The 22,607-nt window shown below is 37.4% G+C and overlaps 5 protein-coding genes and 2 pseudogenes across 6 annotated transcripts; 3 read left to right on the forward strand and 4 right to left on the reverse strand.

Annotated features, from left to right (window-relative positions):
* The window catches only part of LOC104771202, a 6,305-nt pseudogene extending 5,257 nt beyond the window's left edge, over positions 1–1,048 (reverse strand).
* Positions 3,221–3,544, forward strand: LOC104772648 (40S ribosomal protein S8-1-like). Its single transcript, XM_010497239.1, has one exon. It carries the CDS (start codon positions 3,221–3,223, stop codon positions 3,542–3,544), a length of 324 nt encoding a protein of 107 aa, XP_010495541.1.
* On the reverse strand, positions 3,843–8,495 carry LOC104771203 (long chain acyl-CoA synthetase 7, peroxisomal). Its single transcript, XM_010495696.2, has 23 exons — positions 8,215–8,495; positions 8,067–8,127; positions 7,876–7,953; positions 7,705–7,776; positions 7,529–7,610; positions 7,269–7,374; positions 7,103–7,179; positions 6,968–7,012; positions 6,780–6,866; positions 6,530–6,619; positions 6,343–6,422; positions 6,169–6,262; positions 6,001–6,089; positions 5,826–5,914; positions 5,596–5,725; positions 5,352–5,470; positions 5,134–5,257; positions 4,963–5,049; positions 4,782–4,885; positions 4,605–4,690; positions 4,424–4,510; positions 4,251–4,337; positions 3,843–4,153 (listed from the first exon to the last, which is right to left on the reverse strand). Exons 1-23 carry the CDS (start codon positions 8,339–8,341, stop codon positions 4,058–4,060), a joined length of 2,097 nt encoding a protein of 698 aa, XP_010493998.1. The 5' UTR covers positions 8,342–8,495; the 3' UTR covers positions 3,843–4,057.
* On the reverse strand, positions 9,703–11,796 carry LOC104771204. The gene is made up of 9 exons (XM_010495697.2): positions 11,497–11,796; positions 11,219–11,306; positions 11,010–11,123; positions 10,831–10,913; positions 10,617–10,731; positions 10,438–10,529; positions 10,279–10,344; positions 10,083–10,176; positions 9,703–9,939 (listed from the first exon to the last, which is right to left on the reverse strand). Exons 1-9 carry the CDS (start codon positions 11,736–11,738, stop codon positions 9,832–9,834), a joined length of 1,002 nt encoding a protein of 333 aa, XP_010493999.1. The 5' UTR covers positions 11,739–11,796; the 3' UTR covers positions 9,703–9,831.
* Positions 11,952–16,055, forward strand: LOC104771205 (kinesin-like protein KIN-14G). Its single transcript, XM_010495698.2, has 12 exons — positions 11,952–12,282; positions 12,386–12,490; positions 12,748–12,839; positions 12,990–13,089; positions 13,174–13,437; positions 13,536–13,815; positions 13,922–14,083; positions 14,174–14,389; positions 14,489–14,526; positions 14,636–14,799; positions 14,895–15,011; positions 15,094–16,055. Exons 1-12 carry the CDS (start codon positions 12,273–12,275, stop codon positions 15,892–15,894), a joined length of 2,349 nt encoding a protein of 782 aa, XP_010494000.1. The 5' UTR covers positions 11,952–12,272; the 3' UTR covers positions 15,895–16,055.
* On the forward strand, positions 16,033–16,662 carry LOC104772649 (annotated as a pseudogene).
* Positions 17,542–22,601, reverse strand: LOC104771206 (mitochondrial Rho GTPase 1). 2 transcript variants are annotated; one of them, XM_010495699.2, is made up of 15 exons: positions 22,449–22,601; positions 22,003–22,230; positions 21,553–21,685; positions 21,223–21,372; positions 20,775–20,951; positions 20,375–20,629; positions 20,094–20,162; positions 19,963–20,018; positions 19,787–19,868; positions 19,275–19,486; positions 19,079–19,148; positions 18,592–18,704; positions 18,348–18,498; positions 18,066–18,252; positions 17,542–17,932 (listed from the first exon to the last, which is right to left on the reverse strand). In XM_010495699.2, exons 2-15 carry the CDS (start codon positions 22,221–22,223, stop codon positions 17,859–17,861), a joined length of 1,950 nt encoding a protein of 649 aa, XP_010494001.1. In that variant the 5' UTR covers positions 22,224–22,230; positions 22,449–22,601; the 3' UTR covers positions 17,542–17,858. The 2 variants fall into 2 exon arrangements, with proteins under 2 accessions (XP_010494001.1, XP_019097539.1); XM_019241994.1 differs by lacking the exon at positions 22,449–22,601 and adding an exon at positions 22,410–22,429.

Here is a 22,607-nt window from a genome sequence, read left to right on the forward strand (position 1 = left end):
AAAAAAAAAAAAAAAAAGAAAAAAAACACACACACAGATTACCTTTTTCCAGTCTCCCACATGCTTCCGATAAGAATCATAGAAACGCTCAAGCTCTCCTTTGGTCCACTGAGGTCCCAATTTATCAGTCAGTTTCTTCTTCTACAATGAGAAGAAAACAACCCCATAGTCAACATATAAGTGAAAGGAACATCTGATTCAGTTTTCAAGAAACCAAGATACAAAAAAAAAAAGAAGAGCGAAATAGAAGAAGAAGAAGAGAGTCTCTAAAATGTAAAACTCACTCGTTGCTTGGTTTTGGTGGAGCTCCCAACATTGATGATAACTGGAGAAGCTTCATTGATGAGGCGCTTGTTCACACTCTTCAACTTCTTACTGGGCGCCATAATAAACACTTGATTTCCCCCGATTTCTTCTGCCCAGTTGATTCCAACGAACCCGATCTGTCCAAGATACGACGTTACAATTAATTTAAAGAACAAAAATTTCGCAAAACCCCCCCAAATTTTCAATTCCCATCAGTACGTAGATTGAGAGCGTTTTGAAATTCAAAAACTTTACTCGGCAGCATCAATCAATAAAGAAAACAAAGAATCTCCCAAATCGGAATTCAAAAAAAGAAGAACCCAGATTCAAATTACCCAATCAATACTCTCTCGTTTCTTCGAGATTCAAAAGAAAAAAATCAACCAAACAGAAACAATCAAATTCACAACTTGGAATCCAAAATCTCCTTGTTTTTTTTTTTTTGAAAATAAAAGAACTTCGATTTTTTTATTTAAAAACGCATCGACGAACCAGAATCCACAGATCCCAAAACCAATCCAACCATAAGACTCCTCTCCAATAAAAAATCGAATAAAGTGAAGTTCACAAATTAGTTCTGTTTTTTTTAAAATAAAAACCCTAAATCAAAACAACAGATCTAACTCACCGATTACACAGCTCAATAAAAGGATTGAGATGAAATTAGAAGAGAGAAGAGGTGAAGAGAGGCGTTGCCGCGAAACTTGAATAAAAAGGACACAGACTTGAGAGAACAACTCTCGTAAGCCAATAGACACTTCCCCTTTTTATTTCGTCATTTTTTTTTTTTTAGTATATCAAAAGCTTGTGTTATTTGATCTGACACGTACACGTGTCTTTTCATTTTATTGACCGTTCGATTTTCTTGGGTTTCTTTTAGGGTTTGTGGTAACGGATACATGGGATTATGTTTGAAAATTACCCTATTTTTTCTTTATAAATTAATTAATATTAAATCATCTTTTGTGATGTAGAAATTTGCTTTTGCACATACTTTTTATTCCTTTTTTTTTACAGATTTTAATTGGATATAATTATCATATGTGTATACATTGTTCTAAAACATTTAATATAATTATATTGAAAATGTGAAAATTAAAGTAATATGCATTATGGATCACTCATAATTGTATATTTTTTCTTACTTTATATTACCACACGTCGTTCTACGCCTGGTTATTTTCTTATATAACAAAATATCTCTTTAATATATATCCAAATACGCAGAGAATGCATAATTTAATCTATTACTGTTTGATATTTTTATAATTTGACTATGAGAAAGAATCTACCTTGGATTTCTTTTTTAAAAATCCTTCCAAGAATATAACAATACATTCAATCTATTGATCATTACTATTTGGCTTTCTCATAAATTGATTATGAGATAATCTATCTTAAATTTTCTTTAAATATTCCAAATAATTAAACAATTTTTTATGTTGTGAGATATGAGAAAATCTATCTTGCATTTTCTTTAAATATTCCAAATAATTAAACAATTTTTTTATGTTGTTAGATTTTAGGTTATGTAGATTTTTGTAGTGTGTTATGAAGATGTCCATCATGATTGTTGGTCAAAGAGAACAAATGACACTCCTAAAAGAATAATTACTTCAAATATAATATTAAATTTCCTTGATTTTCAAAACCTCCACTTGGTGCTTCATGAGTTGTTTGTAAAAGAAGTTTCTAATATATAATTCATGTTCAACCATACTTAGTCTGAGACATTTTGGGAAGGAGCCCAATAACAAATCTGTGTGGGCTTTGCCATCTCGGGTCAAAACGAACAATATCATATTAATGGGGAACCTTGATTTGAGGGAGAGTATTGTTGGATACAAACCAAGGTCCCATATCCGAAGATTAGAAAAGAAGTTTCTAAAAGAAGTTTCTAATATATAAGTCAACTTCAACACTACTTAGTATTAGACATTTCGGGAATGAGCCCAATAACAAATCTGTGCGTGCTTTGCCATCTCAGTACAAGACGGACAATATCATACTAACGGAGACTTAACTTAGACTTAGAGAGAGCCCAAGTATGATACTTTCTCTCGTAAAATTCAGATCTTCCCTTTCTTTAAGTTTTTTCTCAGTTTAGATCGCTAATCTCTAACTTTTGGCGGCTTTCATAATGCCAAGGTCAGGATTTTTTTTTTTTTTTTTGTCTTTTTGTCCATATATTGTTTTGGTCTTTTGCGGATCTATGCTCCATTCAGTTTTGGGTTTTGGAAAGAAATTGAAAACTTTTTAAAAAAATATTATCACATGTTATAGAGTCTTTTGTATAATTATAGTTTGAAAATACAACATAGCAATTGTTTTATAGATATTAACCCTAGGAAAAAATTCGAAAATTATATGATTATTAAATTATGATATTATTGAGACTATATTTTACATAAGGATTTAAAAAAAATATTATCTTATTATATTATCAAATTTTATTATCTTTTACATAAGCCCGACTCGGAACCAACAAAATTTATTAATTTATCGTGTTTATTAATTTATAGAAGTTTTACGTATATGATAATAAAGACTAAAGATAATTTTACCCACATTTCTCTGACAGTATATTCAGGGTTTCAAACTAGATTCAACATTTTCAGATTGTGGGTTTAAATTTTTTGAATCAATAACTAGTTTTCAGTTAATGTTCAACCTAAAATTTGAAATATTCCAATAAAATCATAATCAATAAAACATTATTTAGATAACTGTTACAATGAAGCTTGACAGAAAATATCAGATTTGCAAATGATCAAATTTGAAGATAATTAATTGGATTGAAACTGGAAAAAAAATGTAAAGAACAGACCGGTCTAAATATTGATTTTCCTATGCAAGGATTTTATCTTCTTAAAGGGCGGCACAGCTTTGTTGGAGAAATCCCTGATAGGCGACAATGGGTATTTCTTGTGACAAGATGCGTGCCACTGGAGGCAAGCAGAAGCAATGTAGGAAAAAGCAAAAGTATGAGATGGGAAGGCACCCTGCCAACGCCAACCTCTCAAACAACAACAAGACGGTAAAAAGAATCCGAGTTCCTGATAGAAACGTTAAGTACGCTTGGGGAAGTGAAGCAGTTACCCACAACACCAGAATCCTTGATGACGTCGTCTACAATGCATCCAACACCGAGCTCGTCGTCGGTACTAAAACACTTGTCAAGAGTGTTATATATATGTTCTTCAGGTGGATGCTGCTCCTGTTATCTCCAGAACTTTAGTGTTTAGGCTGGCCGCAAGAAGAAGAATGCTGCTTCTTCCACCAAGAAGGATTGAGAGGAAGGTGATGAGGTACCTCGTCTCCTGACGAGACCAAGAGTTGGATTTCTACATGAAGAAGATCCACAGAAAAAAGGGCAAGGGTGCTGCTTAAGAGCCTGGTCTTTGCCTAATGCTTTTGTCTTGCAACATGTTTTGAGTTTCAATTGTCTGAGGAACTATGTTTTTGGATTACATTGTCTCTGATATTACTGATGAGAAAAAGATAACCTAAAAAGGCCTCTTCAGCCAAATCAAAACTAAACCAAACTGTACGGACCTCCACTGATTGATTTAGTGGAGCAGCATAGTCTGCTTGTTTTATTATGAAAGGCGGTATAGATGAAATTACAGCACGATCCTGTTTTTTTTTCGCATCATCAAATCTACCTCTAATCCCATCTTTTACAGTTCTATAACCACCTCTGTAATGCAAAAATAAAACTAAAAGAAACACTTCTAAGAAATGTTTATCTTTACAGTTTAGAAGGCATGGGGTCCAAGGCTGCGATTTCCGCATACATTTTGGATATGGCGTCTGCAAAGTAAGCTTTTGCTTGAGGTCTCTTTATCTGTTTCAAAGTTTTAAGCACATAAATGTTAGAGACTCCGACCGAGGTAAGAAACAACTTTCATTGTGGCTATCAACTTCACATTGTTATTGGTTACCTTGAATGTTGGTGTCAGAAGTCCATTCTCTAAAGTGAATGGCTCTGGTACCAAAGTCACAGCCTTTGCAAACTCAAATCCTCTCAACTGTATTAGCACAAATTTAAATTGGTGAGTTGATAGCTTTTTTTCTTGTGACAGATAAGATTATTTAAGGCAAGTCTTGTTTTTACCTGAGCTTCTTTTCCAACACCATCCATCTCGGCAAGAACAGCCTTTCGTGCTTTTGGATCGTTACAGAGCTGCCCTAGATGCTCATACTGCAATCATCAAGAAAAGATTCTAAAAATTTGAGATATTTTCTGTAAAAGAAGCAGAGGAAACTCTGTAATATCATTGAGTTAGAAATAGTACCTTAATGCCTTCTGATGCAGCCCACTCTTTCATAACATCTAGGTCAACTGAAACAATAGCTACTAGAGAAGAATTGAAGCTATCTCCTACAATACACATTATGGCTAGGTTGAGAAATAGCACAAGTGAAGAAGAAGCCTGTTTGGTTTGGTGGAGAGAGCAGAGTATTTTGCTTACCGTGTATGAAACACTGCGAAACAAATCTACATTTGGTATAAACATTTTCGATCTTCTCTGGTGCTATATATTCTCCTTGCGCCAACTTAAATATGTTCTTCTTCCTGTCATGAACATCGAACCATGTCAACTCTGTTACAGCAAAGAAATAAACATCAAGATTGTTTTCGATTTACAAAACCTGTCGATGATCTTGAGCCGACCACCAGGTAACCACAGCCCGATATCTCCTGTGTGTAGCCAGCTATCCTCATCAATAATTTCTTTCCTGCTCAAGAAAATGTGTCAGGACTCATGTCTGCATATCAATACATATAACCAGAGCCACTAGTAATACTGGAAAATGTGTTACGTTTGTTCTTCATCCTTGTAGTAGCCTTTGAAGATGATTGGCCCTCTTACACAGATTTCACCACGTGGGTATGGTTGATCATCTGATGTGTAATTCATTTCGGGAACATCCACGAGTTTTACCTCTGAGGAAAAAACATTTTCAAAACACAAACCATTCATACATATTGGATTCAAAGGTCTTGCCAAGTTTGGATTCTGATATAGCACATTGCTTACCACACGCTGGATTAGGGGATCCGACATGGCCAGATAATGTGTCACCTTCATCCATAGAGCTTATGACACAAGAAGTCTCGGTCATACCATACCCTTCACGCACCGAACATCCAAAGCATCTATTCATCATGATGACCAAAGACCATATTTTATTTGTTTGATTTAGTTTCAGATTCTTAGAAATCAGTGAGAGTGGAACCATGGCAGAGTGGTTCAAACGGAGAAAACCAGAATTAAAACTTACACTCTCAAGAAATCCATGACATCAGGTGACAGTGGAGAAGCACCAGACCCCATAAAGCGAACACGTCCACCAAGCTTTTCTTTAATTTTGTTGAAGACCAGTTTATCCCAAAGTGCAGACGGATTACGCCCTGAAGAAACCACACATGAGAAAGAAAGAAACAAAGCAGAAAGCTTGAAACAGGTATAGTTTGGTTCACTTTTTAAACTGTTTCTATTAGCAGACAATACCATTTACGATCGCTTTCTTCTTTGAGTTATAGGCAATTTCGAAAAGCCTTTTTTTCATAACCCCAGATGAATTCACGGCACTTGTAATTCTGTGGAGATTAAGAGTAGCATATCATAAAATTTCCACAATAAGTAATTGAAAATGACATGGAGAGTATAAGAGTGATATTTTTACCCATCATATATTCGATTATATAAGCGAGGGACACTACAGAATACTGTTGGCCTTAACACAGCAAAATCATTCATCAGCTTCAAGACATCCTGTCCAAGAAGTATACACATTAGTTTGATTCCGTACCACAAGGTCATCTCATATGTTACAAGACATGAGCTCACATACCCCCTGATAAAACCCGATAGCAACACCACCATACACCGCCAAAATCTGATTTGCACGTTCATATATGTGTGCTAACGGAAGATATGATATGTAACTAAAGATAAAAAAGATAGTTAATATCTTCTATTACAAGAATTGCAAGTATGTGTGTCACTTCTGAAAGGTTCAACTCACATATCTGAAGGTAAGAAATCTATTGCCACACTGGAACCAGCGACATTTGCGATCAAGTTTCCATGAGTCAACACAGCACCCTTCGAAAACAAAGAACATATGAAATCAATTATATAGTTAAGTATTTAGCCTTAATTGGAAACAACACATTCACCTGTCAACAAGAGAAGAACTGGAAACAACGCACCTTTGGTGTTCCTGTGGTTCCACTTGTGTAGCATATGGTTGCAATGTCTTCGGGCTTTGGAGGGTAAAATGGATGTAAGCTACTTCGACCCTAAAAGATAACCAGTAGCAACATGAAGTCTCTTTCACTACCAAACAAAAGCCATTACAAAAACAGAGGCATTTACAGTTGCTATAACATAGTCACCATTCATATAGCTAGTGACAAGATAACCCCACACGTTTAGTTAAAACCCCTTGTAGAAGACTACCTGACTCAATAGCTTTTGGTATGATACAATTTTGACTCCAGTTCCTTGAGGAAGTGACGGCAAATGCTCGTCCGCTCCTCCCACCACCTTATCACAGTGCAAAAAAGATATGTATAAGTAAAAAAATACTAACAGTGTATATATATATATCAAATTACAGTGAAGTTACACATTTGAGAACAACATACCACAATAAGGCGTATGGATGGGATTTCGGCTAGGAAGCTTAGCAACTGCATAGTTCCCAACCAAAGAATAAACACAACTCATGATTGTAAGTGCTGCATTTTAGCCTGCACATTAATAAACCAAAAGACACTTACAGTATTTAAGGTTTGTGGTACACAAAATATAGCCTGCAGAGTAGCATGATTCACAGCAAACTTTACAGCATCTGGACCTGCATAACCAGAAAACCATATTAAGAAGAGACAAGGCATGCAACCCCAACAACCTAAAGAGAAAAAAAGTCAAATTCAGATTGGTTACCAAGTGTATCGTACAAAGGGACGGAGATAAATGAATATGCTGCACAAGCATGATCCGCAATCAACCACTCTGGTCTGTTAATAAAATAGAGTCCAACGCAAGCTCCCTGTTCCATTCAATAAGGACACTTTTTCTTATATAAAAAAACGAACCTGACTGATAAAAATAGCTGGGAATACATAATTTTGATGGAGCCACTTGAGCTAGCTCATATTGCATAAGTTTCATAATGAACACATTCAAAGTAAAGCGAAACGTACATGGCTAATTCCATGAAACAAGAGTCCTGAACCAATGGCTTGTCGTTCAGAAGCTGTTTCTGCATATGTCATCCATGTGTACCTTCAAAAAGCATATCACAGAAACATGAAATCCTACCCTCAGGCTCAACATTTGTATAAAAATCTCAATGCACAAGAACAGTTTTAAAACTCACTCTCCAACGGTTCCATCAAGCCGAACTCGTGTACCCAGATACTTGTTATCAGGATATGTTTCAACAGCATGTCTGAATCCACAAAAACGTAAAATCCAGCATTAAGGTCACAAACTAAGCCAACCAATTAAACAAGCTCAAAGAAATAATCCATTAAACTTAGTAACTTACACAAAATTGTCATGTAAAGTCCCGATTTCCGGATGATCCTGGAACCTGCTAATGAGCTTCGTAGGCGACTTTGCAGATCTAACACGACAAAAACAAAAAAAAACAAAAAACAAAAAAAGACAGAATTTTTCACAAACTCGTACACTTGTTAAAAACCAAACAAAGAAAAGAGTGTTTTTTTTTTTTGGGACCTGTAGACATTCCATTTTCCAGTATCCAGCTTCTCTGGAAGCACCACACTATAGCTATCCTCTATAGAGAGAAAACAATTCAAAGCTCTCAAACTCAAGAAACAGAGAACTCAAAGTGGTACAAAAAAAGCTAATCTCAGGTGCTTACCGTTTAAGAAAGGTGAAGCAGAGGCGGTGGCGTTGAGGAAGAGAGATGTTTGGTCGTCGGCCGGAGAAGAATCCAGGTGAGATCGAACGGTTTCAAGACGACGTTGTGCCGGCGATGAAAATTCCATTTTTTCTTTCTCGATAATTTTTGCGTTTTTTAGAGGAATACGAAATAAACTGATCAACTAAAGAAAATGACGTAACAAATCATATAAATTAAAAAACACTGAAAGATGAAAATGGTATGTAATCTTTGTGATTGCTACGGCTGGCTATAAAGTTCCCTAAACCACATATTTTTGGAGTATGTACATTTCTCACATATCGCTTACGTCAAAATAAGGCACGCTTCTCTATGTGGATAGGGTTGGGCATTTTAACCGAACCGAACCAAACCGAACCGACCCAACCGAACCCAAACTGACCCAAACCAAACCCAAATATACATTCAAATCATTTGGTTCTATTTTTCCTTAACCCGAAAACCCAATGTGTTTTTTAATTAATGTTATTGTAACTTGTAGATAGGTAACACTAACCCACGATCGTTTCCTCTCTCACATGTTTGATTTTTTTTGTTTTCTATAATTTTTCTAACAAATTAATTAATATAGAATTAGGTTTTGATGTCTCTAACCCTATGTTCTAAAGTAAAACTCTACCGACGTCAAAGCAAATTCATATCCTCTGTTTCTCATATCCTCTGTTTCGTGCCCTCTTAATCAACGTCATTGTCTCTACGGTTTTTCTTTTAGATTTTTCTTTTTATGATTTATTTGAATTATTCAACTTATAACTTGTTGCTTATTTTAAGATATCAAACCGAACCGTGAATTTATTTGTTAGTGTTACATTGATTAATTTTTTTGAACCGAACTAAAACCGATCCGACCCAAACCGAACCGAGCATAAACCAAACCAAACACAAACCAAACCAAACTAGCTTTGGTTGAGTTTGGTTAGAGTTTTATGAAAACTGAATAAACCAAACCGAACCGAACCTAAACCGAACTCGAACTTTAACCGAAGTGCCCACCGTTGTATGTGGATAAATTTTACAATTTCAATAAAATATTTGATCTTTATCAACATATCCATGGTGTCTAAGAAGCAAAGACTCAAACATTCATTGCCCATCAAACCTGGACTGTTTTGTTGTGATTGGTCACGGTGTGACACTGAAATAGTGAAATCTTTGCAGCTGATTCACTCAGGCACTTATATTCTCTAGGCTAACATATATATATATATATATATATATATACTCACATAAGTTCTCCCGGTCTCTCGAGTCTTGAACAAATCTTACAATTGTTTGGCTTAGGCAGAGATGCTATAATATGCGTCATATCATCAAAAAGCTCAGTCGTTGTTCAGAAGCAACCACTGGAATCTTTAATTAAAAATATATGGACTATTTATGCTGTTGAAGTTCTCAGCTACTATCTCTGGACCAGAAAGAGATTTATTGAAACATACACCGAGGAACTGCATAAAACTCTTTGCGAGTACTAATTATATTTCATTATGGTGTATTAGCATACAAAGATATACAGTATACCCTTTTGTTACATTTCTAGTTCCAAACAGTTTAATTTTTGGGAGAGGATTATCATCTCTACATTGATTTCATAAACCTGTTAATCGATGAAAAAATTCCAGCGGCTTGGCTCAATAGAGATGGCCCTTCTTCATCTGATTTCTCTTCTACGCCCCCATATATTATCTGCAATATAAGAAAAACATTTCATCATATGAAATTGCAGCAAAACAAGCTTATGTAACTAGGATATGCACCAAATTCTTTCATCGTGTAAGGATTTGTCAACTCAATAAAATCATAGGAATCCAATCTAGTAGTCAATTAACCTCAAGATCCTCGGCATCAGGTCGACCGATGAGTTCTTTAGCGAGTAGATACCGGCCTGGTCTGTCTTTATTATCATAGAAGACTTTCCATTTTCTAGAGAATAGTAAGGATAAAAATAAAGTGATCAGCTTGTAATCGTTACACTGAATTTACATGGACTTAATCAGATAAGAAAAACCAAGTCTTGAGTCTTACCCAGGATAACACCTGAAAACAGCACCAGCAGCCAGAGGTCTCATAGAGTAAACCGTAGTAAAAGAACTATAAGAGCCAAAATGATAAGAACAGTTATTGATGATGTTCAAGTAAAAAAAAACCTTGTCAAGAAGTCACATAAAGAATTTTTCCTTTTACCTTAGGAAGTAACGTCTTAGTTTTCTCACGTTAAACCCAACCCCGACTTCCTCGCTTATAAGACGAGGGTTCCACATAATGAGAGGCCTTGGCTTGAAAGAACACAAAGGAAAAACTTCTTGATGTTAGAAGAAAAGGTTCTTGGCAAAGTCAAAATTAGGATTGAGAGAGCTAGTTACCGGGTCATCAGCAAGTCCTTTTGCAATTTTCTCAACATATTCCAGCATTTGGTAATCAGGAACAACCATGACAATAATCTCATCTTCTTTCTCCACTGGTTTCCGGTCACTTAAGCTGCATCACAACAAGAAGAAACATGACTGCATATTATTCCATTTTCACAGACTTTGTTGAAGTAGAACTATCAAAGCCCTCAGGATGAAGCAAACATACCTAGCAAATCCAAAAGTTGCATCCTTCCACCGATATTTGAGCAATGCAGCAGCTCCAGCATCTGGAAATATGGCTTTAACTCGCTAGCAAAACCAATTCCAAGGACTAGGAGTTATTGTTATTGACTGACTCGATCAAATGTGTTTCATGTAAAGAGGTTTCACAAACCGTTAGCTCACCTCACAACCTGTTTCTTTAATGAGGGTCTCCACGAAAACCCGCGAAAGGTCCCAAAGTTCAGCTTGTGCACCTTCATCATCCAAAAACTGCAGCTGGGGAATTAAGAGCTCCACCTGCAAGATTTGAGTGAGTCATAAATCTAAGAGCTGATTACCAAATCTCTTTCTAAAGTCCATCAAACATTACAGATTGAATCACTATCCCTTACAATAGCTCTTGTTCCTCCGGAGTTCACAAATGCCGCACCTGCTTCACCTGATTGCCTAACAGCTCCTTCCAAATCATTAGGCAAACAGCTGAAACAAAAGAAAGAAAAAAAGACATCATTTTTAGCCTCATGTTCCACAAAACGTTACAGAAACTGACGAAAGCGATCAAATTTTAATCAAATCCAATGGTTATTTCCTTCACAATGATAAGAAAACCCAATTCACAGAACAAAAGGTATAATCGAATAAAGAAAACAAATGGACAAAATTACTGAACTCATCGTCGTCTTCTTCTTCTGGTTGGTCTTGAGGTTCTTCTAAAGGTAGTTCCTTTGAAGCTGACGTCGTTTGTTCAAGAGGAGACTCACCCTGAAACTTGTCGAATTTGACACATGTTCTTAGCCTCGAAGTGGGAGAAGCAGAGAAGCCGCTAGAGAGAGAAGGCGAGAGGAATTGGGTGGTGGAGAACGAACAACTACGGAGAAGATAGCAATTTGGTGGTACTGAAGAACAAGCCATGGCAGAAACGAGCCTGATGTCGAATATTCTATGAAATTGAAATAGATTTGTTCAAACAGTTGTAACAGAGGGTTGTCCATGTTAAATTAGCATATTCAGGGGTTTTTAGTAAAGAAACCAAAAAGTTTAGGGGCTATTTATTAATTTATAAAATCTTTTATCCTTTTCTTCGTTGAAACGCACGCTCCAAGCGGAACCAGAGGTTTGAAAACTTAACAAAAAAAAGGTTAGGATCCGTTTCAGTAACCCGAAACCGGGATTCGAATCCGGATCCATGTTCTCTCTCACGCACGCTCCTCCTCTTTGGGTAATATGATTATAGACGTTACAAAGCTTCTTTAGATCCAACGGCTCTTACTCATCTAAATTCAAATTCTCCCCAATTTTACCTACAACACTCTCCTTCTCTCTCTCTAATTCTTTCTCAATCTCTCTCTCTCTCTCTTGTTCTCTCTCTCTCTCTCGCTCTCGCTCTCTCTTTGATTCAGAATTTAGGGTTCTCTCGTTCTTTGGGTTCTTTAGCGCAGATCCGCCATGGAAGGAGGTATTATGTTCTGTTTCTGTAGTCGTAATTGTGATTTATGCTTACAGATTCATGATTGATCTGTGATTTTTTGTTTGATTCGTTTTCTTTGATGGTTTCGCAGATCATCTAGGGTTTATTTCAGATCAACATCAAGAAATTAGCAACGATGGTGCTTTGTCATGTGAATCGAAGGAGTTTTCTGCTAAAAATCACAATTCCGATTCTGGTAAGGGTTTCTTCTTTGGGGTTTCTCGTCGTGAATTGTGATTTTCAGTAGAGAACTTATTTTTGTTGCGATTGCGAAATTGTGAATTAGATCGGCTCTCTCCTTCAATTATCAGAATTAGGTTTTTGGGCGTCGCTAACATATCCCGTGAATCTTCTGGAAACTTTGTTTGGTAGACTATATAGTATGTATTTGTAGATTCACTTGCGTCTTTGACTCTGAAATATGATATGACGTTACTGATTTGGATGAAACAGTGGAAGAAAGTGAGAATCCAGTAGTTTCTCCTGCCAATGGACCAACGCTTCCTATTTTGCAGAAGTTTATCGACTTCAGTGACAGAATTAAGGTACTCTACTTTCTTTCTCCTCCTCTTTAATCAACACTATTACAACAGTTACTTGTGAATTGCAATAGTAAGTTGAGGTTGTTTCAAGATGAAATATGAATTTTGCTTCTGCTAGTGTTTTATGTTCACCCTTTTTATATTATGTCTTAGGTCTTGAAGGATGAACATGCTTTGGTATCGAACCACGTGAAAGAGATCAAGAATTTTTCCTTTGTAGAACCTGAAATTTCCAAGGCTCTCCAGCTTTTGAGTCAGTACCTTTCTTGTCTTAATATTAGCAAAACTTGTTTGCTTTGGTTGTAACCTGATATTCGTTAACGTGTTTTAATGGCAGCTACTAAGCTTGGAACTCTGGAAGAACAGTACTTGAAAGAGTCATCAGAGAGGAAACGGTTATACAATGAAGTGATCGAACTTAAGGGAAATATCAGGGTCTTTTGTAGATGCAGACCTCTAAACCAAGCTGAAATAGCAAATGGCTGTGCTTCTGTAGCTGAGTTTGATCCATCACAGGAAAACGAGCTCCAGATACTTTCATCTGATTCTTCCAAGAAGCATTTTAAGTTTGACCATGTCTTTAAGCCTGAAGATGGCCAAGGTAAATTGAGACACTACCTTTGCAACTTTATTTGTCTAAACCTATGATCTTCGTACACTACACCTAACGATCTAATCTGACTGTACCTTCATTTGCAGAGACTGTTTTTGCACAGACAAAACCTATAGTTACTTCTGTGCTGGATGGATATAATGTCTGCATATTTGCCTATGGCCAAACTGGCACTGGCAAGACATTTACCATGGAGGGAACACCAGAGAATAGAGGAGTGAACTATAGAACCTTAGAAGAGCTATTTCGCTGTTCAGAAAGCAGAAGTCATCTCATGAAGTTTGAGCTATCGGTTAGCATGCTGGAGGTTTATAATGAGAAGATAAGGGACCTCTTAGTAGATAACTCAAACCAGCCCTCTAAAAAGTAGGTCTTCCATTATTTTTGTTTGGTAGTAGAATAGACCGCCTTACAATTTATCTCTTTCTTGTTAAGAAAAACAAAATTAACGGTATGTGTTGTGTGGATAAAGGTTGGAGGTTAAGCAATCAGCAGAAGGGACACAAGAAGTCCCAGGATTAGTCGAAGCTCAAGTTTACAATACAGATGGAGTGTGGGATCTGCTCAAGAAAGGTTATTGTGTTAGATCTGTGGGTTCAACAGCTGCAAATGAGCAAAGCAGCCGATCTCATTGGTAAGCAAAATAGAGTTTAGAATCTAAAATCATGTGAAACGAAACCTTTTACATACTTATTATACCAACCAGAGATTTCTTTTTGTTCAGCTTGCTGCGAGTGACAGTGAAGGGAGAGAATTTGATAAATGGTCAGAGAACCAGAAGTCATCTTTGGTTAGTGGACTTGGCTGGCAGTGAGCGAGTAGGAAAGGTAGAAGTTGAAGGAGAAAGGCTGAAAGAATCTCAGTTTATCAATAAGTCGCTTTCGGCACTCGGTGATGTTATCTCTGCCCTTGCATCCAAAACAAGCCACATTCCTTACAGGTATTTCCCAACTTCCTTCCCCTTCGTCAAGACATTTGCATATAAGATATCCTGGTTAATGTTCATGACATTTTTTTCCCTCCTTTTTTGCGACTCCAGAAACTCAAAGCTCACCCATATGCTGCAAAACTCTTTGGGTAAAGTACCAATTTTCCTCTTTTTTTCTCCTTTTTCTGGGGCACATGATTCATACGACATCTTGTTTTTCATCTGAATGGTGTGTCTATTTCATTGTGACTTATACAGGTGGAGATTGCAAGACATTAATGTTTGTCCAGATTAGCCCAAGTTCCGCGGATCAAGGAGAGACACTTTGCTCCTTAAATTTTGCAAGTAGAGTCCGGGGAATTGAAAGTGGACCTGCCCGGAAACAGGCAGATGTGTCTGAGCTACTCAAGTTAAAACAAATGGTAACGTGATTCCTCCAACTTCAGTTCATTTAAGCTTTAACATATCTTAAGCTGATTTTTCTTTTTGTTGTCTCCTTTCTAACAATAATAAACAGGCCGAGAAGCTGAAACAGGAGGAAAACAAAGAAACAAAGAAACTGCAGGACAGCGTGCAGGAACTAAAGCTACGCCTCAGTGCTAGAGAACAAATATGCAGAGGACTTCAAGATAAGGTAATGCGTGTCAAATAGTGGATTCAGTATGTTCTGTGTTTTCTTCTTCTAACTAACGGTTAAAAACTAAATCATGTTATAGGTTCGAGATCTGGAAATTCAACTAGCAGAAGAAAGAAAGACCAGAATCAAGCAGGAGACACGAGCTCTAGCAGCTGCATCATCATCATCAACAACATCTAAACATATGAGAGAGACACTACCCACAATCACAGAGAAAAAACCACCTTTGGCTCCTACAAAAATGCGAATGCCACTCAGAAGAATCACAAACTTCATGCCCCAACAACCATCTCAGGGTCCTTCTAAGAGATTCTCTGATACAACGTTCAAAGAGAATAGTAATAATAACAGCCTCAGAAGACCATTCAAAGAGAATAATAACAGCCTCAGAAGATCATCACTGATGGACGTGAGTACTCTAATGAAATCAAGAAGAAGCTCCATCGCATTCAGACCAGCTCCTCCATCAGCCATTGGATCAGGCAATAAAACCGTCCTGGCCAAAAGAAGAGTCTCAATTGCAACGTCTAGACCAGAAACATCATCGTCATCTATGACAACACCAGCACGCCCTCCTCCTTCATTCAGAGGTGGTGACCCGAGAAAGGCGAGATACTCTAAGCTCTTCTCTCCAGACCACAATCTGGTGACTCCGAATGCAATGAAAAACAGCAGATTCATGAAGAGTCCTCTTGGAGGAGGAGGAGGAGGAGGAGGCAGCTCGTGGAAGCCGAGCCATCCTACGGTAATTGCATTGCAGAAGAAGGCGGTGGTATGGAGTCCCCTTAAGTTCAAGAACAGAAGACCATCCCTCGTAGCGATACGATCTTCTTCTTGTTCTTCTTCATCCGCCTCTGACATGCTTCGGAGGGAACAATAGGTCTCTGGATTTTTTTTTATTCACTGTCTTTGTGAAAGTGTTTGCTTTTAAAACATTCAGGTCGTCGTCTGTAAAACTTTTAAGATAGGATTCTGTTTCTTTTCTTTTTTATCCTCAAATTGTTAAACTCTAAAGAGATCTTGTGCAATGGTTTTTGATCTCTCAAGCTCAAATTCATACGGATGCTTATTGTGTCTGTTTGTGTTCCCTCACGACCGTCACCGCCAATTTCCTCAACGCGCATAAGCTATTTGGAGTCAGCTACATCACCAAGATCATCAAATCCCCTCCTGAGAAAGACGCAGCTATGCATACAGTCATGTTTCAGTATGGTTGTCATGCCAATGATCCTGTTGATGGATGCTATGGCATCATAAGAAAGCTTTAATACCAGAACGAATTGGAAATTGTTCTTCAGCTACTGGATATGTTCCGTGACCGTGCTCATCATCATCAAGAACCGCAAAATCCAGATGGAAAGAGACAGAGGATCTCTCGAGTTTTTCAAGTTCTTGTGATCTAAGCAAACAACAACAGTTCGATTTCCTACAAGAACCAAATCAACAACAACAACAACAATATTGCTCTTCCGGTAATAACTTCAATGGGTTACAAGAAGACATCTGGTGTCTTCAACTTCAATATTCATCAACGACAGTGAATATGAAGGCAGGTTTCATCGATGAATATGAGGACACTAAAAGCCCGTGGAAGAGGAGGTTTTCTAGCGAAAGACACGAGTTCAATCAATGGAATCTGATTGAATAAAAAAATCTTTGAATATATGAAAATAGCTCGAACGAGTGCGAAATAAGAAAAGGCCCATAAAAACATTGAAGAAAAAAGAGGCCCATTTAACTAAAGACAACAGCACTTTTTCCCACATCGTCTAGCTGATGAGACAAAGCTGTGTTTATATAGCGTTAGAGTCGCATAAGTGGTTGTCCTTTCGGGGACATCCGATAAAATTGGAACGATACAAAAAAGATTAGCATGGCCCCTGCACAAGGATGACACGCACAAATTGAGAAATGGTCCAAATTTTTTTTCCATTCATGCCATCAGTACGAAGCTCGTTCTCGGATCACTTACAACGATAGATAGTAGTAGTGTTCGGTATTGGCTGTTCGGGTTTGTCCAAAGCACAAGCCTTGAGTTAAAAAAAAGAATATTTTTCAGTTTACTTTGGCTTCTCCAACGCAACAACCAAGTTCAAAATTATAGGGTCTCTCCAGTCATAAGCAGCCAAAAAGAACTGGAACTTAGTCAAGAAATCTTATAAAGTTTTGATTTCTCCGCCTAAGGCAAAAATAACACCAGCTAAACTCGGTAAGTATCAACTGCAGCAAAGCTCAGAAGATCGTTTTCACCATTGTAGGACAGAAAAGTCTATGAAAGATTGCTAAAATGAGTCAAACGAACAAGAAGAGTGACAAATTTTGGTAACAGAATGATTCTCAACGGGATATATTGAGCAATAGCGTTCTTTGAAATTTGGTTGCAAATGTAACTATCTTGGATCCAAGATCATCCTTTTAACTCATGAAAGAAGAATTGAGGACACATCCATCTGGGTGTCGATTTCTTTTCCTCTTGTTTTTTTTTTGAAGAGTTAAAAAGTGTTGCTGGGTTAATTCGGAGAACAGGTTAAACATGAACAAGATTACACACAACAACAAGACAAAGTTCTATTGTTATTGAAGAAATCAACACAATGTAAATGTCTATTGGCAATGTTCTCTTCTTCTTTTTTTTTGTAGTCCCTAAATATTTGTGTTGCTACAGATCTTCTTCCACAATTACTTCAAACAAAGCCCATTTCCATTAAACTTCTAAAAACAATACTCTGGATCAAGTTGGTCAAGACTTGGCAAATGATAAACAAACTCAGAACAAGAGATTTGATAATATCTTCTTCTCGTCTTTGCACCTTAATAGATTAGAATTTTCATTCTATATCTTTCTTAGGCAGAAGCGCTCTTTCTTGTGGCATACACACGGTAAGCAGCCAGCCCAACGACCACAGCAGCAGCTCCAACTGTTTACAAATCATGAGACTGAAATTAGACTTCACCCAAACATGCGTCCGAAGCTTTTTTTTTGTTACGGTTTTGTTTGTTTGTGAGAAAATTCATGTCAAGAATTTAGGCCTCTGGGAAAAGAAAACATACTTGAGACGGCCATAAGAGAACGGTTGATTAGCCTGTTGTAATGTTTGCGGCTTTTTCCTGCTTCAGTCTCTGGAATACTCAAATGAGGATGTTGTGCTGCAGTTATGATTTTGCGGAATAAGTTGTTGAAATCCCCCAATTTGGAGCTGATGGATACTGGAGGCTCTATTCCCATATCTTGTGTCATCTGCAAGAAGATCCGTGTGCATAAATATGTATGTATGCAAACAAGTATTCATGTTATACTCAACCCATAGACTCGAAGATCAATAAGAACCCTACCCTGGTGGATTCTTGGATGGAAATAGGAAATGATTCAAGATCGTCTTTTGCTGAAACCATGAGGCAAGGGACCTCATATCCAGTGGACTCACCGTAAGTTGCAACTTTTACAAGCAACTCCGTCGCTTTTTTCCATGAAGACTCATCCGAGCTGGAGAAAACAATGAACTCAGTTGTTACGCACAAACTACAGATAGAAAAATGAAAAGGCATCTACTCAAGCATATTTCGACCAATGATTTACCTGTCGTACACGAAGACAGCTATGTCACAAGCAGCCAAGGATTCCTTGGATGCAAATAGCCCTTGAACTCCATCTTCTGGAATTTCCCTCATGATAAGAGTTTTCTTTGCACCCTACACTCATAGATTTGCAATCATCAGATTAAGTACATACAGAAACTCAAAAGAAAGCAGCCTTGAAGCATGCCAAAAGATATACAACCAAATAACATCTCTAATATCTTGAAAAGTAGCACATCAGTAAAGTTTTGTATGGAACTCCCTAGTTAAAAAAAAGCATGTATCCCATAGAAAAAAAAACTCATCATAGATACCTAGCTAGTTCCCGTCTCAGTCCCCAAAATAATACTCAGCTTTGTCATTTTTGTTCAGTATTTTGTTCATTGAAGATTTCTTTGTAAGGACAGAATATATCAAAACTACAATACATGCATATTTATCCGCGCACAGATATAATGATTTCAAATTGCATACATATACTGACTTACCCCAGATTCATCGACCATATTTACTGCATAACGCACATCAGTTGTTGATCCCTGGTTATCAGCATATGACCTAGATCATAGAGAAACATAACTGTAAATCAGATGGAGAAGTCCCCACGCTTACAAACATAGAATTGTACTCTCTGTGTATATTTTCAAAATGCAACAGGTTGTGGTACGAGTTAACATGACAAACCTTCCAAGAAAGCAATTTAGTAATGCAGATTTTCCAGCGTTATTAGGTCCAAAAACAAAGCACTGGAAAACTTTTCTTTCAGATTGCTGCTTTTTGCGATCTAAACGTCTTCGCCTAGTAACACGAATAGCAGTCGATGGATCACCAGGAAATCCAATGTAAATCAAATTTTCCACACTCTGAGCCGGTTCTAATAGTGTCATCAGTGACCACTGCAAGAATAAAATTGAAAGATTAGCACACATAAAATTTGAATTAGTGCAATGGACCAAACTAGGCCCAGATAAGAAATCCACTCACAATCACGAAACCACATATAACCCAATCAATGATAAATTGTGTATGTTATAAAAAATAAAGACACGTCTAAGAGAGAATTGAGTGACATTTTAATCTGTCAATCAACAAAATCAAAGAAATGAAACCAAAAAAAAAGGCTGAGTATATGTATAATGCATGCACGAGAAATGCTTCCTTCTGTATTAAGCATGTAAAAGAGGAGAATTGATTACCATTGACAGGAAAGCGTCAAAGGATAGACCTCCAAGGGCCGTTTTCTCCGCAGCATCCTCATAAGGTGATTCCTTCCAAGGACTGCCATTCACAATTGAGTATAGCACGTCAATATAATGGAGACTACCATAATTAAAATTACATGTTTCTTGCCTTCTGGAGGTGGAAGAAGTACCTTTCAGGTGCAGTTGAAAAAAGATCCTCGATCTCTTGAGGTCTCAGATTATTATCCTGCAAAGTAGAAATTCAGTCTGAAAACTATATTTGTCAACTCGACACTAAGACATAATAACAAAAGAGACTTACCTTGTCGTCATCAAACAAGGTATACATTCCCTTCAGGAATTCGATTGCTACATTTGTCAGCTCAAAACTCTACAAAAACAATGAACACAACCATTAGCTGCACAATACCACAAGTTGATGTGAGCTGTAAGATAACCGTGTGCAATAATGTAGGCATCGAAAATTCTTATTACTAGGCTCCAAATCTAATATTTGATAAACAGCGCAACCAGTAACAGATTATTGAAACACCAACAAATAAAATAATGAAACAGCAATAGATATTATTTCTGCAAATCTACCTGATCGGGCGCTCGCTTGAATAATGAAGACGGAAGCAATTCTTCAGCAAGTCTTATATCATTATTATATCCAAACTTCCTGAGTACTGTCCACGTCGTCTCGAGCCTCCCTTTCTCAATAAAAAGTGCATGTAAAAATAGGAAGCCAGTCACTGTGAGTCCTCTTTCATTCACACCTTCTGGCAACTTTTCTTGCACAACCCTCTTAACACCTTCAATTTCAGAAGGCTGCAATGGTGCATGGAAGCACTTGACCTATTGTAAAACAACTATTAGGTGCGTCATGGGGATAACAAAATTACACTCTAAGCTTCTTTTAAAAATCTGAAGGACAGGTCGAAGTCAATTTCAAGACGAAATAGCAAAAGCTCATGAACACAAGAAGGGTAAACATAAGAACCTGAAAGTCATTTAATTCAGCCTCGCAAAGAGCACCATCTCTATCATGGTCACAGAGTATAAAGATACGTTTCAATGCCCTTACACACCGGGGCTTCAGTGCCTGGGATTCTTGATCAAACAGAGGTCCAGTTGGGTGAAGGACAGTTTTTTGTGCATAATAGAAAACTTCTTGTGCCTACAGAAAAGCTTTTTCATTAGGATGATAGTTCAGACCTGAAATATAATTGACTGTTGTTTTCTGACTAGGCATTTCCAACTCATGCTTGATAGAAGTCCAAACCAATCACAACAACATTTCAGTTTTAGGTAAAAAAATTAGCACATCTACTGTCCTTAAAATTTCTTAGTAAGAGAATCACATGCCTAAACAACCTCAGACAAATATTTATGCCATGTTTTAACTAAGAATATATAACATCTCAAGAGGAATAGAGAAGCCATGAAACCTGGAGTTGCTTCAGGGCAGAACACTCGATACATGTCTCTATCTCCCGAAACTGCTGCATTATAGGTGACATCACTTGTTCGAGGCTGACCTGGTTATTGTCGTCTCTGAAGTCAAGCTTACACCCTGCTACTATAATAGGAATTTTGACCTGTTCAAAAAGATCACAAGAAAATCTTAATAAGAAACAGGAAAAGTTTAGGACACATCAAATCTTTATAGTTTCTAGCACGAGGAAAATGATATGATCAATAGATAAGATACTGTACACCTTCTAACCACAGCAAGAATTGACATGAGCAAACAGAAAATAGGGAGAGGAGAATCAAACCTCTAATCGCCGAAGCTCTGGAAGCCAGTATTCACTTAACCGGTCGAGAGTCTCAGGTCGATCACAGGCATAAGTCAAAACAACAGCATCTGCGCGCTTCAACTCCTCAGCAACCATGTCCCTATCTTCTGGCCTGAACACATAACGAACAAAAACATCAAAAGATACATCAAGAACTTAAACAAAGCTGTCAACGCATGGATATCATACACCCTTCTTTCGGAACCCTGCAAACAGTAGTAGCTAAACAGTTTGCACAGTGCTATCCCAAAGAAAAATAAAGAATTTTGAGCTAATAGTATCCTTCCCGGTTCATTCAAAGTGTAAAAAGCCTAAACACAAGCCGTCACCAAAAGCCACATTATTTATATAAAACTAGCATCGATCGTTTTCCTTCAAAGTAACCTTAATCGAAAAGAGAAACAATCTAGCAGCAATGCAGTGACATACTTGGAGGAAGTGTCGACAATGGTGACGGGTATATTGTCAGGGAAGAACTCAGCAGGTAACTTGTAATCAGGCAAAACAGGAGGGACATTGGGAGAGAAAGCATCCGTAGCTGCGGCGACAATCAAGCTTGATTTGCCAGTGCCCTTATCACCAACCACAACGATTCTCACAGATTTGGGTGAACCAGGACAATCAACCGTACCAGCTGAGTACCTCGCCATCTCAAAACTGCGACACAAATTACAGAGGCTCCAAATCAGGAATCAAGTACAAAGATTACTGAAACTTCGCAACAAGACTATAAAAAACCCAGAAACGTGAGCATCAAAAGAGAAGAAGATCGTGAAGAATTCAGAAACGAAGACAACAACAGAAAGAGTACATCAATGAGAAGTAGTAAAGCTAACCTAAAGATCAATGCTTTCGATAACGAAACGAGAAATTACCTAAACTGGAGACTGAGATTGAGAGAAGAAGAGAAGGAGCGAAGCCACGAAGAAGATTAAAAACCCTTAGAAAAACAAAACCCTAGATTCTGCTTTTGGGGAAGGAATGTGGCGGTGACGATTTGCCGTGAAGGAGGAGAAAAATTAGTAAGCTTTTTT

The sequence above is a fragment of the Camelina sativa genome, chromosome 20, assembly GCF_000633955.1.
Source record: "Camelina sativa cultivar DH55 chromosome 20, Cs, whole genome shotgun sequence".
NCBI lineage: Eukaryota > Viridiplantae > Streptophyta > Magnoliopsida > Brassicales > Brassicaceae > Camelina > Camelina sativa.

Bases quoted from the DNA above. Each gene is read 5' to 3' on its own strand.
- LOC104772648 (XM_010497239.1), top strand. From the start codon at position 3,221: ATGGGTATTTCTTGTGACAAGATGCGTGCCACTGGAGGCAAGCAGAAG.
- LOC104771203 (XM_010495696.2), bottom strand. From the start codon at position 8,341: ATGGAATTTTCATCGCCGGCACAACGTCGTCTTGAAACCGTTCGATCT. The intron at 7,013-7,102 runs GTAAGTGTCTTT...GGAACTATGCAG, and splicing joins TACCACAAACCTTAAATACT to TTGCTAAGCTTCCTAGCCGA. The intron at 6,867-6,967 runs GTATGTTGTTCT...CACTGTGATAAG, and splicing joins CATCCATACGCCTTATTGTG to GTGGTGGGAGGAGCGGACGA.
- LOC104771204 (XM_010495697.2), bottom strand. From the start codon at position 11,738: ATGGCTTGTTCTTCAGTACCACCAAATTGCTATCTTCTCCGTAGTTGT. The intron at 10,914-11,009 runs GTGAGCTAACGG...TGGTTTTGCTAG, and splicing joins TTAAAGAAACAGGTTGTGAG to CGAGTTAAAGCCATATTTCC. The intron at 10,345-10,437 runs GTAAAAGGAAAA...TGGCTCTTATAG, and splicing joins CTAAGACGTTACTTCCTAAG to TTCTTTTACTACGGTTTACT.
- LOC104771205 (XM_010495698.2), top strand. The intron at 13,816-13,921 runs GTAGGTCTTCCA...GTGTGGATAAAG, and splicing joins TCAAACCAGCCCTCTAAAAA to GTTGGAGGTTAAGCAATCAG. The intron at 14,084-14,173 runs GTAAGCAAAATA...CTTTTTGTTCAG, and splicing joins CAAAGCAGCCGATCTCATTG to CTTGCTGCGAGTGACAGTGA.
- LOC104771206 (XM_010495699.2), bottom strand. From the start codon at position 22,223: ATGGCGAGGTACTCAGCTGGTACGGTTGATTGTCCTGGTTCACCCAAA. The intron at 20,630-20,774 runs GTTCTTATGTTT...GTTTTACAATAG, and splicing joins CTGAATTAAATGACTTTCAG to GTCAAGTGCTTCCATGCACC. The intron at 20,019-20,093 runs GTAAGTCTCTTT...TCTACTTTGCAG, and splicing joins CCTTGTTTGATGACGACAAG to GATAATAATCTGAGACCTCA.